The 13,993-nt window shown below is 41.9% G+C and overlaps 1 protein-coding gene across 1 annotated transcript in view; it reads right to left on the reverse strand.

Moving 5' to 3' along the window:
- Positions 1-13,554, reverse strand: part of mybpc2a (myosin binding protein Ca) — a 40,106-nt gene extending 26,552 nt beyond the window's left edge. The window contains exons 1-9 of the mRNA XM_053338926.1: positions 13,474-13,554; positions 12,622-12,715; positions 11,840-11,923; positions 11,566-11,714; positions 8,978-9,095; positions 8,684-8,735; positions 4,493-4,549; positions 4,232-4,407; positions 3,827-3,959 (exon numbers count right to left, since the gene is read on the reverse strand). Of these exons, the coding sequence (XP_053194901.1) occupies positions 3,827-3,959; positions 4,232-4,407; positions 4,493-4,549; positions 8,684-8,735; positions 8,978-9,095; positions 11,566-11,714; positions 11,840-11,923; positions 12,622-12,715; positions 13,474-13,554 (944 nt within the window). The remainder of the gene's footprint in view (positions 1-3,826; positions 3,960-4,231; positions 4,408-4,492; positions 4,550-8,683; positions 8,736-8,977; positions 9,096-11,565; positions 11,715-11,839; positions 11,924-12,621; positions 12,716-13,473) is intronic.
- Between the last annotated feature and the right edge of the window lie 439 nt (positions 13,555-13,993).

The raw sequence follows: 13,993 nt of genomic DNA on the forward strand, positions 1-13,993 counted from the left end.
CTACATTTTTCTTAATGTCAACTAATCTTGTGCAGAACTAAACCAACAATGAATTGATCTACTTACATGTATTGTGTGTAAAGCTTGATATATCTTATTCCTCTGTGCCATAATCCTATGAAACATACATCAGTGAGTCACACTGTTGCATTGGGTTACGTTTTCCTTTTCCTGGAAGAGTTTGATGTTACAGGTTTTTTTTTTTTAAAGATGGCTCTAAAGACAGCGATCACGTTTTCAGTCACCAGAGAGGTTTTATAGTTTGTATCACATATCTCAACCTCTTAACTTTGTTCTGAAGTTCTCTGAGAAAAGTACAATGTAGTAAAATTCACAGTCATATTATTTAAAGTAATAATCAAGGGTGTTTTTTTTTTGTTTGTTTTAGAAATCTCTATTATCCCATAATGTCAATTTATACAATGCCAATAAAATGTTTTCACCTACTTTGGAAGTGTTCATGCAAAACTGAATCAGAGTAGATTTAACCCTCCTGTCGTCCTCCCGGGTCAAATTGACCCCATCTCTTTTGACTTTTCCTTCTTTCCTTCCTTCTTCCCTCTTTCTTTAAATTTTTCCTTCCTTCTTCTCCTCCACCCTTCTTTCTTTGCTCCCTCCTCCTTCCATCCTTACTCCTTCCCACCCTCTCTTCTTCCTTCCTTCCTACCTACTCCTTTCTTTCCTTTCTTTCCTTCCTTCCTTCCTACTCCTTTCCTTCCTTCCTTCCTTCCTTCTTCCCCTCCACCCTTCTTTCTTTGCTCCCTCCTCCTTCCATCCTTACTCCTTTCCTCCCTCTCTCCTTCCTTCCTTCCTACCTACTCCTTTCCTTCCTTCCTTCCTTCCTTCCTACTCCTTTCCTGCCTTCCTTCCTTCCTTCCTTCCTACTCCTTTCCTTCCTTCCTTCTGTCCTTCCTTGACCTGAGGACAACAGGAGGGTTAATGGGTCTTTCTTTTAGACACTGATCAACTGGAAAAGTAATGTAAAGTGAAAAGAGATCTCTGAAAAAGTTCTCTGAAGTTCTTTAAGAAATTAACAAAGTAGTTGTTTCTGGATTGGATCTCTTCCTCTTTCACTGTTAAACCCTGCTATCCCCTAGTGGCTATAACTCTACAACCTAATGCATTTGATCAGTTGGAGCTTAATGGTCTTGGAGCTTGGAAGCACCTCCTCCTGTAGGCAAAAAAAGTCTCTTCTACAGTCTACCATATGAATCAAAACAGGAAGAGGACTTTGAATGAACAGCATGACAGTGTTCAAAATGTCAGATGGCGGAAGCGTTTAAAAATTTCACTCACAACAGCTGTAGCCTCTTCAATAAAACACCAAAAGCAGCCTTTGATGGAGGAGAGGAAAAGAGCAAAGAGGAGAGCGACCCTGGAGGCGCTGAGATCAGCAAGCTAAAGAGGCTCTAAACTTAATATTTAAATCATGTGAGAGTTGGTTTTTAAAGCTTACGTTGGGGCCGGTCTTGTCTTGCATGCTTCCAACAAGTCACGGCATAAAAACAACAAAGCTATAATCACGTCTGGTTAATTAGAAGCTTCTAATTATGCTAATGAGTCTATTTAATGTTGCTCTAAACACTAGTTGACTTTGCCAATCAGAAGGTAACATTGATTTATTCATTATTTATTAAAATGATGTTACTGGTAAGCTGATTACGCTAATAACACAAGGTCTAGTTAGCTATTAGCTTATGAGCATAAGCAGTAAGGTTTCCAACAGCAGCATCAATTAGCTCGTTAAATAACAAATGTGTGATGCTTTAACCCTCCTGTTGTCCTTGAGTCAAGGAAGGGAGGGAGGAAGAAGGAAGGAAAGATGGAACGGAGGAATAAGGAAGGAAAGGAGGAAGGAAGGATGGAAGGAAGGATGGAAGGAAAGAAGGGAGGAAAGGAGGAAGGAAGGGAGGAAAGGAGAGGAAGGAAGGATGGATGGAAGGATGAAAGGGAAGAAGAAGGAAGGAAAGATGGAAGGATGGAAGTAAAGAAGGAAGGAAGGATGGAAGGGAGGGAAGAAGGAAGGAAAGGAGGAAGGAAGGAAGGAAGGAAGGAAGGAAGGAAGGAAGGAAGGGCAGAGGAAAGAAGGAAGGGATGAAGGAAAGGAAGGGTGGAAGGGAGGAAGAAGGAAGGAAGGAAGGAAGGAAGGACAGAGGAAGGGAAGAAGGAAGGAAGGATGGAGGGAAGGGAGGAAGAAGGAAGAAGTTGCACAAATGAGTAGTTTTATGTGGACAATAGAAACAATGAGTAAGTGTAATGTGAAATGAGTCCCAAAGATACATATCAGCAGTTCCTCTCAGCTCTACAGAGTCTTTCAGTGTCTTTTTGGTAATAGTTGTGGTTTTATGGTCTCCTTGGCTTTGACTTTCACCACTCCACCACAGTTTTTTAGGAATCTTCAGCCAAAAAAGCTCAAATAAATCTTCTGTAAACTACCAGCCCAGCTTCAAACCTCAGACAGACAAAGCTTGCAACTAGCTAACTTTGTAATAAAGATATTTCCTGCAGGAGTTGGTGGAGGCTAATGCTAAGCTAACAGGAGACTAAATGTTGGATTTAACCCTCCTGTCGTCCTCCTGGGTCAAACTGACCCCATCTCTTCTTTCCTTCCTTCCTCCCTCCTTTTTTAATTGTTCCTTCATTCTTCCCCTCCTTCCCTCTTTCTTTGCTCCCTCCTCCTTCCATACTTCTTTCCTCACTTCCTTCCTTCCTCCTTTCCTTCCTTCCTCCCCTCCTTACTACTTTCCTTTCTTCCTTCCTTCCTTCCTCCCTTCCTTACTCCTTTCAATCCTTCCTCCTTTCCTTCGTCCCTTTCTTCTCTCCTGACTTCCTTCCTTCCTTCTTTCCTTCCTTCCTTCATTCCTCCCTTCCTCCCCTCCTTACTCCTTTCAATCATTCCTTCCTTCCTCCTTTCCTTTGTTCCTTTCTTCTCTCCTTACTTACTTCCTTGCTTCCTTCCTTCTCTCCTTACTTCCTTCCTTCCTCCTTTCCTTCCTCCCTTCCTTCTCTCCTTACTTCCTTCCTCCCATCCTTCCTTGACCCGTGGACAACAGGAGCGTTAAATCCACCAGCCAGACAGAGACACAAATCTAACTTTAAAAGGTGATAAAGACAATGTTGGTTTATTGCTTGTTAAGTTTTCTCCCAAGTGGCCAAACACAAAAAGTTTAAATTGATATTTAAATTTAAAGATTTTTTTTTTAGCCTCAGCCAAGCATAAAAGCTTTTTGACAATATATTTTATTTTCAGTGTCTCCACTCTGGGTTTTTTGGGGTTTTTTTTCCATGCTCTGTGGTGGGTCATTTGGCTCACACAGGCAAGTCCTTGGACACTTCTCATCTAATGATTACCGCCAGCTGGGAATACTGGTGAAGCAGCTGTTTCACCACTGTCAGCTCCTGAGGTCTTTCAAAATGCTTACTAATTAGCCAACACAGTGGTGAGAATGGCCCTTAAAAAGAAACAGGGGGAGCAACACAGCCATGGAGTTACCCCCCTAAGAGTGTAACCCAGTTCGGGAGGAATTTCACTTCTTTAAACCCCCAACTTCACTTCACCAACCCTCCCCATTAGTCTATAGAGTTATGTTGTGTTTGAACCTCATTCCTATGTCTGGGTAGTCATTCCATTGGTTTAAAGCTTTCCCAATTACAACAGCTCAAATTAAAAAACAGCTGGATGGAAATGCACCTACTGAATGAGCATGCTCCAATCTCAAAAAATTGTCAGACTAAGCTTTCTAGTACTCTCCTAAACATCACGATCCAGTTCAAACATGCACACAAACATGCTACACATTATTATTTAAAGTGGTAATTGGCTCACTTGGCCGATGGTTTAATTTCCTGTCCGTTTTTAAGCCACTTGATTGGAGCGTTGGGGTCAGCCACCTCCACAGTCAGCTGGATCCTCTTGCCCTTGTCCACTGAGTAAGCTGTGTTCAACTTCTTCAGGAAAGCTGACAAGGAAGTATCCTGTTAGTACACCAATTTAATAGCCAAATAATCCATAAATGCCAACCAGAAGTAGCCATATGCTAACATACATTCCACCTGTCGTCAAGGCAATATAACTTCTCCCTCGAGGCCTTTAAACGCCGCTGGTATTTACAACCTAACTGCATTAGAGAGCTCTTGTTTCCCGCCTGCTGCCTCACTCACTAGTGCACAGTGTCTGCTTTTGCCTTATAACCCGTCTCCTGTCTCTCTCCCCTCGCTCCTCACTCCTCACCGTCACTCTTCTTGGGCTCCACCTTCTTCATCTTCTTCAACCTCTTCAGCAAGCCCCTCAGGTCTGTGATGCCATACTCAAAAGCAATCTTCTCATAGTCGCAGGGCTTGGCGTCCTTTAAGATATCCCATACATCCACTTCCTCTTTGGGGATATCTTTGGGCGGCCCTTTCTCCCTGAAGTAAAAAAAAGAGAACAAAATTGAAGAAAACTGGAGGAGGATTATGCACTTCTTCTTGTAGTTGATGTAGCTGAACGTACCTTTTCTTGAGCAGGGCGCTGAAGTCTAGATCACCAGCGTCATCACCTGCATCTCCCCTGGCGTTGAAAGAAAAGAGAACTGGGAGATTAATTTCATCACAAATAACCAAGTCAATCCATTTCAAAGTACTACCTAAAACACTCAATGCATTTGATCGTGTTGAGAACATTTTCCTATGAATAGACACGGAAATCACAAGGCACATTTTATAAATTCACCAAAGTCAACATGAGAAAATACAACAGCAGTTGAGTTTCTAATGAACTGCTGTCTGTAGTTGGCTCTTACCCTTTTTTCATCCTGTGTTCAGATAGACGTAAAAATAGGATGAGTGAGAACATAGTGATTGATGAGGACTACAAGCTACCATCATGCCCTAAATTCAAGTGACAGACAACAATCACAGTAGCAAAGCACATGTAAACGGCAACATGACAGAAATAAGCTATGAGGAACATAGCATATGCTGTTTGAACCTCAATAAACAATTGCACTTTTTTCACAGGAAATACAAATAAGCATGTATGTAGGGACGGATGCATGGTGAGACATTTAAAACAGTGTTTCCTCATCTAATTATAATAAGCATCAAGTATAAGAGTACTCAGGCAGCAGACTTAGTGTAGTTATTCCTTATCGTGGCTGCTGTGGTTAAGCCTCCTGTTGTCTTCCAGTCAAGGAAGGAAAGGAGGAAGGAAGGAACAAAGGAAGGAAGGGAGGAAGGAAGAAAGGAAGGAAGGAAGGAAGGAAGAAAAGGAGGGAGGACAAAGGAAGGAAAGAAGGAAGGAAGGAAGGAAGGAAGGAAGGTAGGAGGGAGGGGGGAAAGAAGGAAGGAAAAAGGAAAAGAGGAAGGAAGGAAAGAAGGACAGAGGAAAGAAGGAAGGGGGAAAGGTTGGAAGGAGGGAGGAAAGAAGGAGAGAAGGAAGGAAGTAAGGAAGGAAAGGAGGGAGGAAAGGAAAGAAGGAAGGGAGGAAGGAAAGGAAGGAAGGAAGGTAGGAGGGAGAAAGGAAAAGAGGAAGGAAGGAAAGAAGGACAGAGGAAAGAAGGAAGGGGGAAAGGTTGGAAAAAAAGGAACAGTCAAAACAGACAGGGTCAATTTGACCCGGGAGGACGACACAAAGGTTAAATCATCTCACTGAGTGACATTTATACTTGATGACTAGATGACAATCAGGTTTTTGTTTTGTTTTTTTTTTTAAGTATGGCAAAGACGTTGGTTGTTAGTGTGACTGTGGCTTACGGTGATGTTATGTGGAAATCTTAGACATGGTCATTGGTCGTACGCACTTGAGATTCAAGAGATATAAAACGCAGCTTCATGCAGAACAATCTGTCGAGAAGTTTACAGAGGGTGAAACTATGGTTGGGTTTCACGGTATAAACCTTTTATTACCCCCTAACATGCACATTTGCAAGTGAAATAATGAGGGAGATGGGGGGGGGGGGGGGGTCACGTGGTCTTGAATCATCAGTCACCCTCTTGTACTTAACAAGGTGACAAGTGCTGTGTGTGGCACGCGCCAATAACTGTCTACAGGCTCGCATGCTCATTGTTTTCCACTATGAATGGTTTTGGCAGCTCCTTTGCAGCGTGGAGTGTGTTTTCCTGACCCGGTTGAGGCTCATTGAACCTCACACACAGATAGAGAGACAGAGAGAGAGAGAGAGAGAGACAGAGAGAGAGCAAGATAAATGCCGATAAATTCAAAGCCTATTCTGAGTGATCATGTTCGTCCTATGGATGAACGGTTCATCCAAGGATAACATCCGTCCATGTTATCCTTGCATTCCTGATGGGAGTACATTTTCCCAGGGTGATAATGCTCTCATTCACAGGACGACACGTGATCACCAAATGGTTGGGTGAGCATGAAAACGATGTACTCAACCTACAGTACTTGAGCACTTCTGGGAGATTCTGCAGCTGTGCGTCAGATAACAATTAAACACTGAAGTATGAAAGAAGGATGTAGCAGGTTGTTTTTATACCTTATGTATGTTTAACCCTCCTGTTGTCCTCGAGTCAAGGAAGGAAGGGAGGAAGAAGGAAGGATGGAAGGGAGGAAGAAGGAAGGATGGAAGGAAAGACGGAAGGGAGGAAGGGAGGGAGGAAGGACAGAGGAAGGGAGGAAGGAAGGAAAGATGGATGGAAGGAGAGGAAGGAAGGAAAGAATGACAGAGGAAGGGAGGAAGGAAGGAAAGATGGATGGAAGGAGAGGAAGGAAGGAAAGAATGACAGAGGAAGGGAGGAAGGAAGGAAAGAAGGATGGAAGGATAAAAGGGAGGAAGAAGGAAGGGGAGAAGGAAAGGAAAGATGGAAGGAGGGCAGGAAGGAAGGAAGGAAGGAAGGAAGGAAGGAACAGTGAAAACAGACGGGGTCAATTTGACCCTGGAGGACGACAGGAAGGTTAAAGGTGTTTTTTGTGTCAGAATCTAGATTTTTAAGTGCCAATAGTTAATTTATGTGATTTATGAGATTACTGTTAGCTCACAGTAGCATATTTTATATATATTTTTAACACTTTTAATAATTCAAAGGATAGTTGCTTAATTCAGGAATAATTGATGATCACCATGAAAACAAAAACTGCAAACCATGTTCTCTTCTATGTTTGCAACACACTGAGATTAACAAGTTTTTAAAGGCAAACCTGAAAGAGGACAGAGCTAAGTAATTAGCTAAAATGAAGCAATGCCCTCATGTGACTGTATGTGCAAATATTTAAGGCTGCAAGTCAATGTCTAAGTGTTTAACCATCATTGACTCCCATAGTAACATCGAAAACACACACTTGGCACACAGCAGCTTACCCTGCCATACCTCAGCAACCACCTCAGCCACTTTAACTCCCCTACAGTCCTCATAGCAGGAAAATACAACAATACTGTGGCATGTGGTGCGTTTTAGCTGTGACATGATTACCATTTGGTGTCCTCCTTTATATTGGCATTCATCTGTGTCTAATCATGCCGCACAGTATAAATACTCCATATTTGCCGACACGCTCGTACAAGAATAAACATACTGTGGAATAATGAATGCAGGCTTTAAAATGAGCCGAAACGCCACTCCTCACACAGTGGGAGAGAGAGACGCCAGCGGACAGTATGTATTCCACAGAATAGTTTCTGCTTCTCTTTGAAGGTCTTTCAGCTGACCAAACAGCGAAAGTGACAACATGAAGAAGAAAAAAAATAGCCATACGATGGAGAGCTCGGGGCTATTTTCACACATTACAGTCAAGAAATGTGAAAAACACTCATATAAATACTGAATTAACAGCAGCACGTAACCGAAAGACCAGAGACAGATCACTTGTGTTATTTTTTGACTCACACACACGAGGATCCCATATGAAGCAGGATTCTCAATACTTTACCTTCTGGAGGTTTGAGCTTCATGACTTCCACTTAACAAGGTGTTTAATACACTCGTCCATTATCTCTATCTCTCCAGCAACATATTTGAGGTTTAACTAACTTTTCACTTTCTATTTATCACACCAGACTCTCTCCCTCGCCCTCTCTCTCTCTCTCTCTCTCGCCCTCTCTCTCTCCCTCATAAATAAGCACGCTGACATCCTGTCTCAGCCACAAAATGATGCTGTCTTTGTACATGTTGCGTTTCTCATCTTACCTTTTCTTTTCTGGTTGAGCTCTAATGAGGGAAGGAAATTATATTTTTAAACACAGATAACAAACATGGAGAGTCAGGGTGTCTAGTGAGAAGGTATCGGCTGGTTTACCATCACACAGCACTCATAAAGTATACAAGCCAAATCATAATAAATAAATAAAAACCCTACAGACTCCCAGGAAACATATAGACAGAGACAGAAATAGATAGTGAAGGGAACAGATAGACATATATATATAATAAAAAAAGTCCCCTCTGAGACTGTCACCAAGACATGTGATGAAATATATAAGATGGTAAACCATGAGGGACTTCAGGTGAAGCAAAACACCAAGGCGGCAGACGCATTGAGACGTGACAGAAAGACAGAGATGGCAGACAAGACTTTTTGGTACAACCTCAGCTACAACTGAGGAATAGACAGACACACGGGCAGAGAGACACTCGTTGAGACTGACAGTTGCCCAGAGGCAGCGATCTACAGAAGAGCATATGGGGGAGACAGTGTGACAGGTGACATGTTGAGCAGACCCTCGCCGACACTGACACTCACGATCGCTTAAACGCTTCCAAGATGTTGTGCTGCTGCTGCTCCTCTTGTACAGCTGAAACCCGACAGAAGGAGAAAGACTGGTGAGAGGTCTGCTTGGTTAATTCATTACACACAGCAGGCTTGAGCATCAAAGGAATAATGGACTGATGACCTCGCTAGGCCACTAAATGATAGGACCTAATGTGTATCGCACTCACTGAGTTATTGGCTGACAAAGCCAGTTACATAGCACTGGTGGATACGCTGAATGGAAGATGACAATAATGTGATTAAGTGTCTGTCTCCAGACCCTACCCTGCACGGTGACTTCGAATGTGCAGCTGTCGCACTTGTCTTTGGAGGTGACCTCGCAGCGGTAGCCACCTGCGTCTCCGTCCACTACTTTGATGATGCTCATCTCGTAAGTGTAGACCTGACACACACACACACACACAGAGAGAGAGAGAGGGAGAGAGAGAGAGAGAGAGGGAGGAGGGGGTCGATATGCAACACAATTAAATCAACACCCGTCCACACACATACATGCACAGATATGCAGTACGTGCTCGAGAACACAAGCTCAGAGTGTATTGACAACACAGATAGACTCAGTTTGCTGTCAGCTGGTCGGTCCATACAGTTTGATTGGAGGCTTCTTATTCTCTTTTAACCATTTTATTACACAGAATTTGATCATTCAATGGTCACATGATGAATAAATAAAAACACAACAACAACAGAATAGAAGAACCAAAAGGAAGAGCATAAAAATATAAATAGTAAAAGCCATAAAACATGAGTAGAGGGGAAGAGAATCAGGTGAAATCAGGGAAGGCAGTGTGATGTGATAACAGTACATTTTCAGCTTAGATTTAAAAGAAGCCACTGACTCAGCATGCCTTATTTCCTCGGGCAGGGTGTTCCAGTGCCTCAGGGCTCTTATTTCAAAAGCTCTGTCCCTCTTAGTCTTCAGCTGAGAGCCTGGAACAGATAGAAGACCCTGCCCAGGGATCTCAAAGTGCAGGCAGGGTCGTATAAGGATAAAAGATCTGATATATACTAAGGAGTCAGACCATTTAGTGGCTTGTAATTAATTAAAAGAACCTTGAAATAAATTCTAAAATATACTAGAAGCCAGTGTGAAGAGGCTAAAACTGGGGTGATGTGTTCAAGCCTATTTACTCTGGTTAAAAGCCTGGCAGCGGAGTTCTGTGACGTCTGTAGTCGCTCTACAGTTTTTCTATTTAGGCACATAAAAAGACTGTTCCAGTTATCTAGGCTTAATGAGATAAAAGCATGTAAAACGCTTTCTGTATCTTTAAAACCTAAAAAAAAAAAAAAAAAGGTCAAATTCTGGCGATGTTCCCTAGTTGATAAAAACACGACTGTGCTGGTTTTGTAATGTGCTGCTCAAAGTTTTAATTACAGTCAAATAAGATGCCAAGATTTCTGTCCAGTAGATGGTTGGATGTTTGTGTTGCTGGAGCCAAATATAAGAATTCATGTTCTGGTTGAGTTCAATTGAAGAACACTCTTAGACATCCAGTTTCTCACATCTACTTGACACTCCTGTTATGAACTCAGCACACTGAGGTCAGTGGGCTTAACGGGGACATACAGCTGTGTGTCGTCAGCATAACAGTGAAAGGAAACACCGTGGGACTGATTTACTAAAGGTTTGCGTGTGTAAAAACGTGTGTAAACATGACATCACCCGCAAAAAATGTGCAAGCTGATCTACTAACACAGCGCACTGAGGCTTGCCGGTTTCAAATGTGCAAGATAATACACACTGTCCATTTAGTACGTTTACCATAATTAATACGTTTTTACCCCAGTGTGCAAAATACAGGGAGGAGAAAATGCAAATGTGTTAATTTAGCAGACGCATTGTGATTTACCAAACCTGGAGGTAATTATTCTGGTGGTAACTGTGTCTATAAATAATAAGTTTGAAGGGCAGGTATTAATCGTGGTAGGAGACTGGGGCACAATGACAGAATATGCATTGAACAGATATTTTCCAATATTTTTAGAGTGGAATATTTTTGGTTTTACTAACAGCATTGACTTTGTCATTTATAGTCTTCCATAGCGTTATTCCTGATAATATTCAGATTTGTTTTGCTGTAAGTCAATATGTTTGTTAACCTCTTCCACTAGAACCTCTACTTACATGGGATCAAATTTCTGTCTGCTCATCCAAACTCTTCATTAAGGGCGTTTTCACACCACTAGTTCGATTATTTGGTCCTCACCAGGCTATGAAATTGTTACTATGTAGCATACAGACCGCGGTGTGGTCCGCGTTCACACCTGCAAACGAATCAAAATTGGTCCGATTGGTCCGATGTACCCTCATCTTCCGGTAGATCGGCATTTGGTGTGAAGATGACCGAAGTGGAATATTTTTTGTTTTACTAACAGCATTGACTTTATCACAAATACTCTTCCATATGCCATTTTTTCTGATAATATTCAGTTTTTTGCTGTAAGTCAATATGTTTGTTAACCTCTTCCACTAGAACCTCTACTTACATGGGATCAAATTTCATTTTGCACTTGGGGGCTTTCTGCTAGTCCAAACTCTCCATTAAGACACGCAAAAACCCTAATTTAAATACTGCTGTCTGCACCCTGTTGTGGAGTTATTCTTAGTAGATCACACTAACACTAACGAAACATGCAATTTAGTACCCTTTATTTGGGATCTTAGTAAATCAGGCCCCATGTCTACAAATAATATTACCTCATGGGAGCATATAAAAAGAGAATGTAATAAGTCCCAATATTGACCCTTGAGGTACCCCATAGTTTACTGTAGTGAATTATATAGGGTTGTTAACGGACACACAATGACTTCATAAAAAGGTATACTGGCAGTATACTGTGAACACTCATACCTTGGTGTTCCTGTCATAGGTCTCTTTGAACTGAAGGTGCTTTCCAGCTTTGCTACCCAGGTCAAGCCACTTCCCCTTCAGCCACTTCATGTTTGGCTTCCTTGTCAGGTTGGAGGAGTCCACTTTAGCCACAAACGTGATGTCCTTGCCTGCGACGAATGACGATAAGACAGTCATTAATTAAACAGATTAACAGTCTGTACTCCAACTAGAATTTGACATTAAGTGGGCCGCTCCCCTTCTTTCAGGATATAATTCAGGATTTTTGTTGGACCTTTTGTTGCCGTGGCGCTCTCCGGCTTCTGGACGAACAGGCCCATCAGTTCGGACAGCTGAGGATCCTCCCCTGGTACATGTTCTGCCGTGGGTGTTAAATAAAAGGCATCACAAAATTAGAAGAAGAAAACATTATCAGAGCACCACTCACTCAGATAAAGACACCGAACAAACGTTTGTAGACAACAACAACAACAAGAAGCGACAAGGAGATCAAGCAAACCACCAAAATCAGCACTCTTCTTAATTTCTGTGCTTTAACAATGAATTTGCTGATCATTTAGAGGAACTTCATAAGTCTAATTTGATGATAGGAAATCTTTAAACCGCTGAATTCCATCATCTGAGCTCAGGGATTTGTTTCTTTTTTCTATTTAGCACTGAAACTGAGCACCAGTCTTTACATGAGGCAAAAACCCATTCAGCATGTTTGCTTAAAGCCATTGCTGTTACACTGCAAAAAAAAAGCCATTTGGGACCGCTGACAAATGACAGGCAACCAAAGAGCCCCGTTGAAACAGACTGGCCCCAAGGGAATAAAGAACCACCCGAGATCACCTTTGAAGACATCACATTATAGTTCACTCTCTGCAATCTTCTGCCACACAGCCAGAACATAAGCTGAAGCTGCACACTCTCTTATCTGGGTGATAAAAAATGAGCTGCTCTTTTATCCCGTTCGCTTGTTTCTTTTGCAAGTAAATTGATGTAACCTCTGTAAGGTGTTTGCTTGTCAGCTGATATGCTTTATAGAGATGCTAACGTATTCATTTCTCTTACCATCAGGAGGCAACTCTGCATCGGAGGGGTGGGAAAAAACAGAGAGGAGAGAGAGAGCGGGGAACACGTCAGTCTGTACAGTATCTGTGCTGTGCTGTTAAATAGAAGCGTTAATTGGCCAAATGATAATCTTGACTTCAGGTGAGGAACACTCACACATTAAATCAGTGCTCTCACACTCCAAAAAAAACCCACATCTTTCTTTTCTTTGACTCTAATTAACAATTACTGGGGTTTTTTTTCTCATTTAAAAAAAACCAAAAAAAACAAACACAACTGTTAATGAGTTATGTCTTCAACAATCAAAAGTTCAAAAATGATTTTAATTCTGTTGGTCAGGAGGTTGTTAACGGTACATCGTCCACATTAACTGTTTCTCTGGTTTATTTCACATTCTGAAGTAGACATACGGTAAGTTTTTAGAGAAAAAAAGAAGAAAGGTTTAGGAGACAAGCAGCAGGTAAAGATGAGGACACATCGGACCACCAGTCAAGTAGGAGTGAGTAGGGCCCCGAGTGGACATCCATTGAACGAGAGCAGTCGCCAAGAGAATGGATACAGGGTCACGTGTCAAGTAAGGTCATGCGCCTCCATAAATTCAGAGAGCTTCACCGTTGGCGCCTCTTCCTCTCTCTCTCTCACTCACACACACTCTCTCTCTCTCTCTTTCTCTCTGCTTTTATGGGCTCAGTTAATTTGATCTTTTAATCAAAAGTGCCCCTGAGGACAGATCCAAGTTCAGATGTTCAGGATGATTTAAAATGTTTCAGTTAGAATGCTAAGTGGGTAAAGCCGATCCTGGAAACGGCACCCAGGGGACACTTTTGAATGTTTACACCCTTACACTGTTACGCTGGACACTTGCTGTGTTTGCGATGAGGGTTGCTCAGTGAAATTAACTCCAGACACTGTCCTTGGCTCTGGGGGAGCCATGGGAGTAGAAGTTTGGGATTCTGGACAAAAGCCGGCTGTCTAATTGGGAGTTCACATAAATTCTACTACATATGAATAGTATCACATCTATCTATTCCATCCATAAAATATTGGACTATACATAGATTGTATAGAACTGTAATTTCACAGTTATTACTTATTCAGTATATCATCAATTTATCATCAGAGCCCCACCAGATAGAAACCCCCAGTATCTCAAACTCCTTTAAGTCTCATCTCGTACATACAGCATATAACAAAATGAACAACCGTGTGATTGGTCTGGTTATGAATGATGAAAAAAGCTGCAGTTTTTTCATTGCACTGATATATATATTTTTTTTAGTAGTAGCATAATGTAGCAAGCATGTCCACATGGCACACTCACAAATGATATAATATACCCAGCATAATTACAGGCATGGATATATGAAACCTT

Source organism: Scomber japonicus, chromosome 18 (genome assembly GCF_027409825.1).
Source record: "Scomber japonicus isolate fScoJap1 chromosome 18, fScoJap1.pri, whole genome shotgun sequence".
In the NCBI taxonomy this organism is placed as follows: Eukaryota; Metazoa; Chordata; class Actinopteri; order Scombriformes; family Scombridae; genus Scomber; species Scomber japonicus.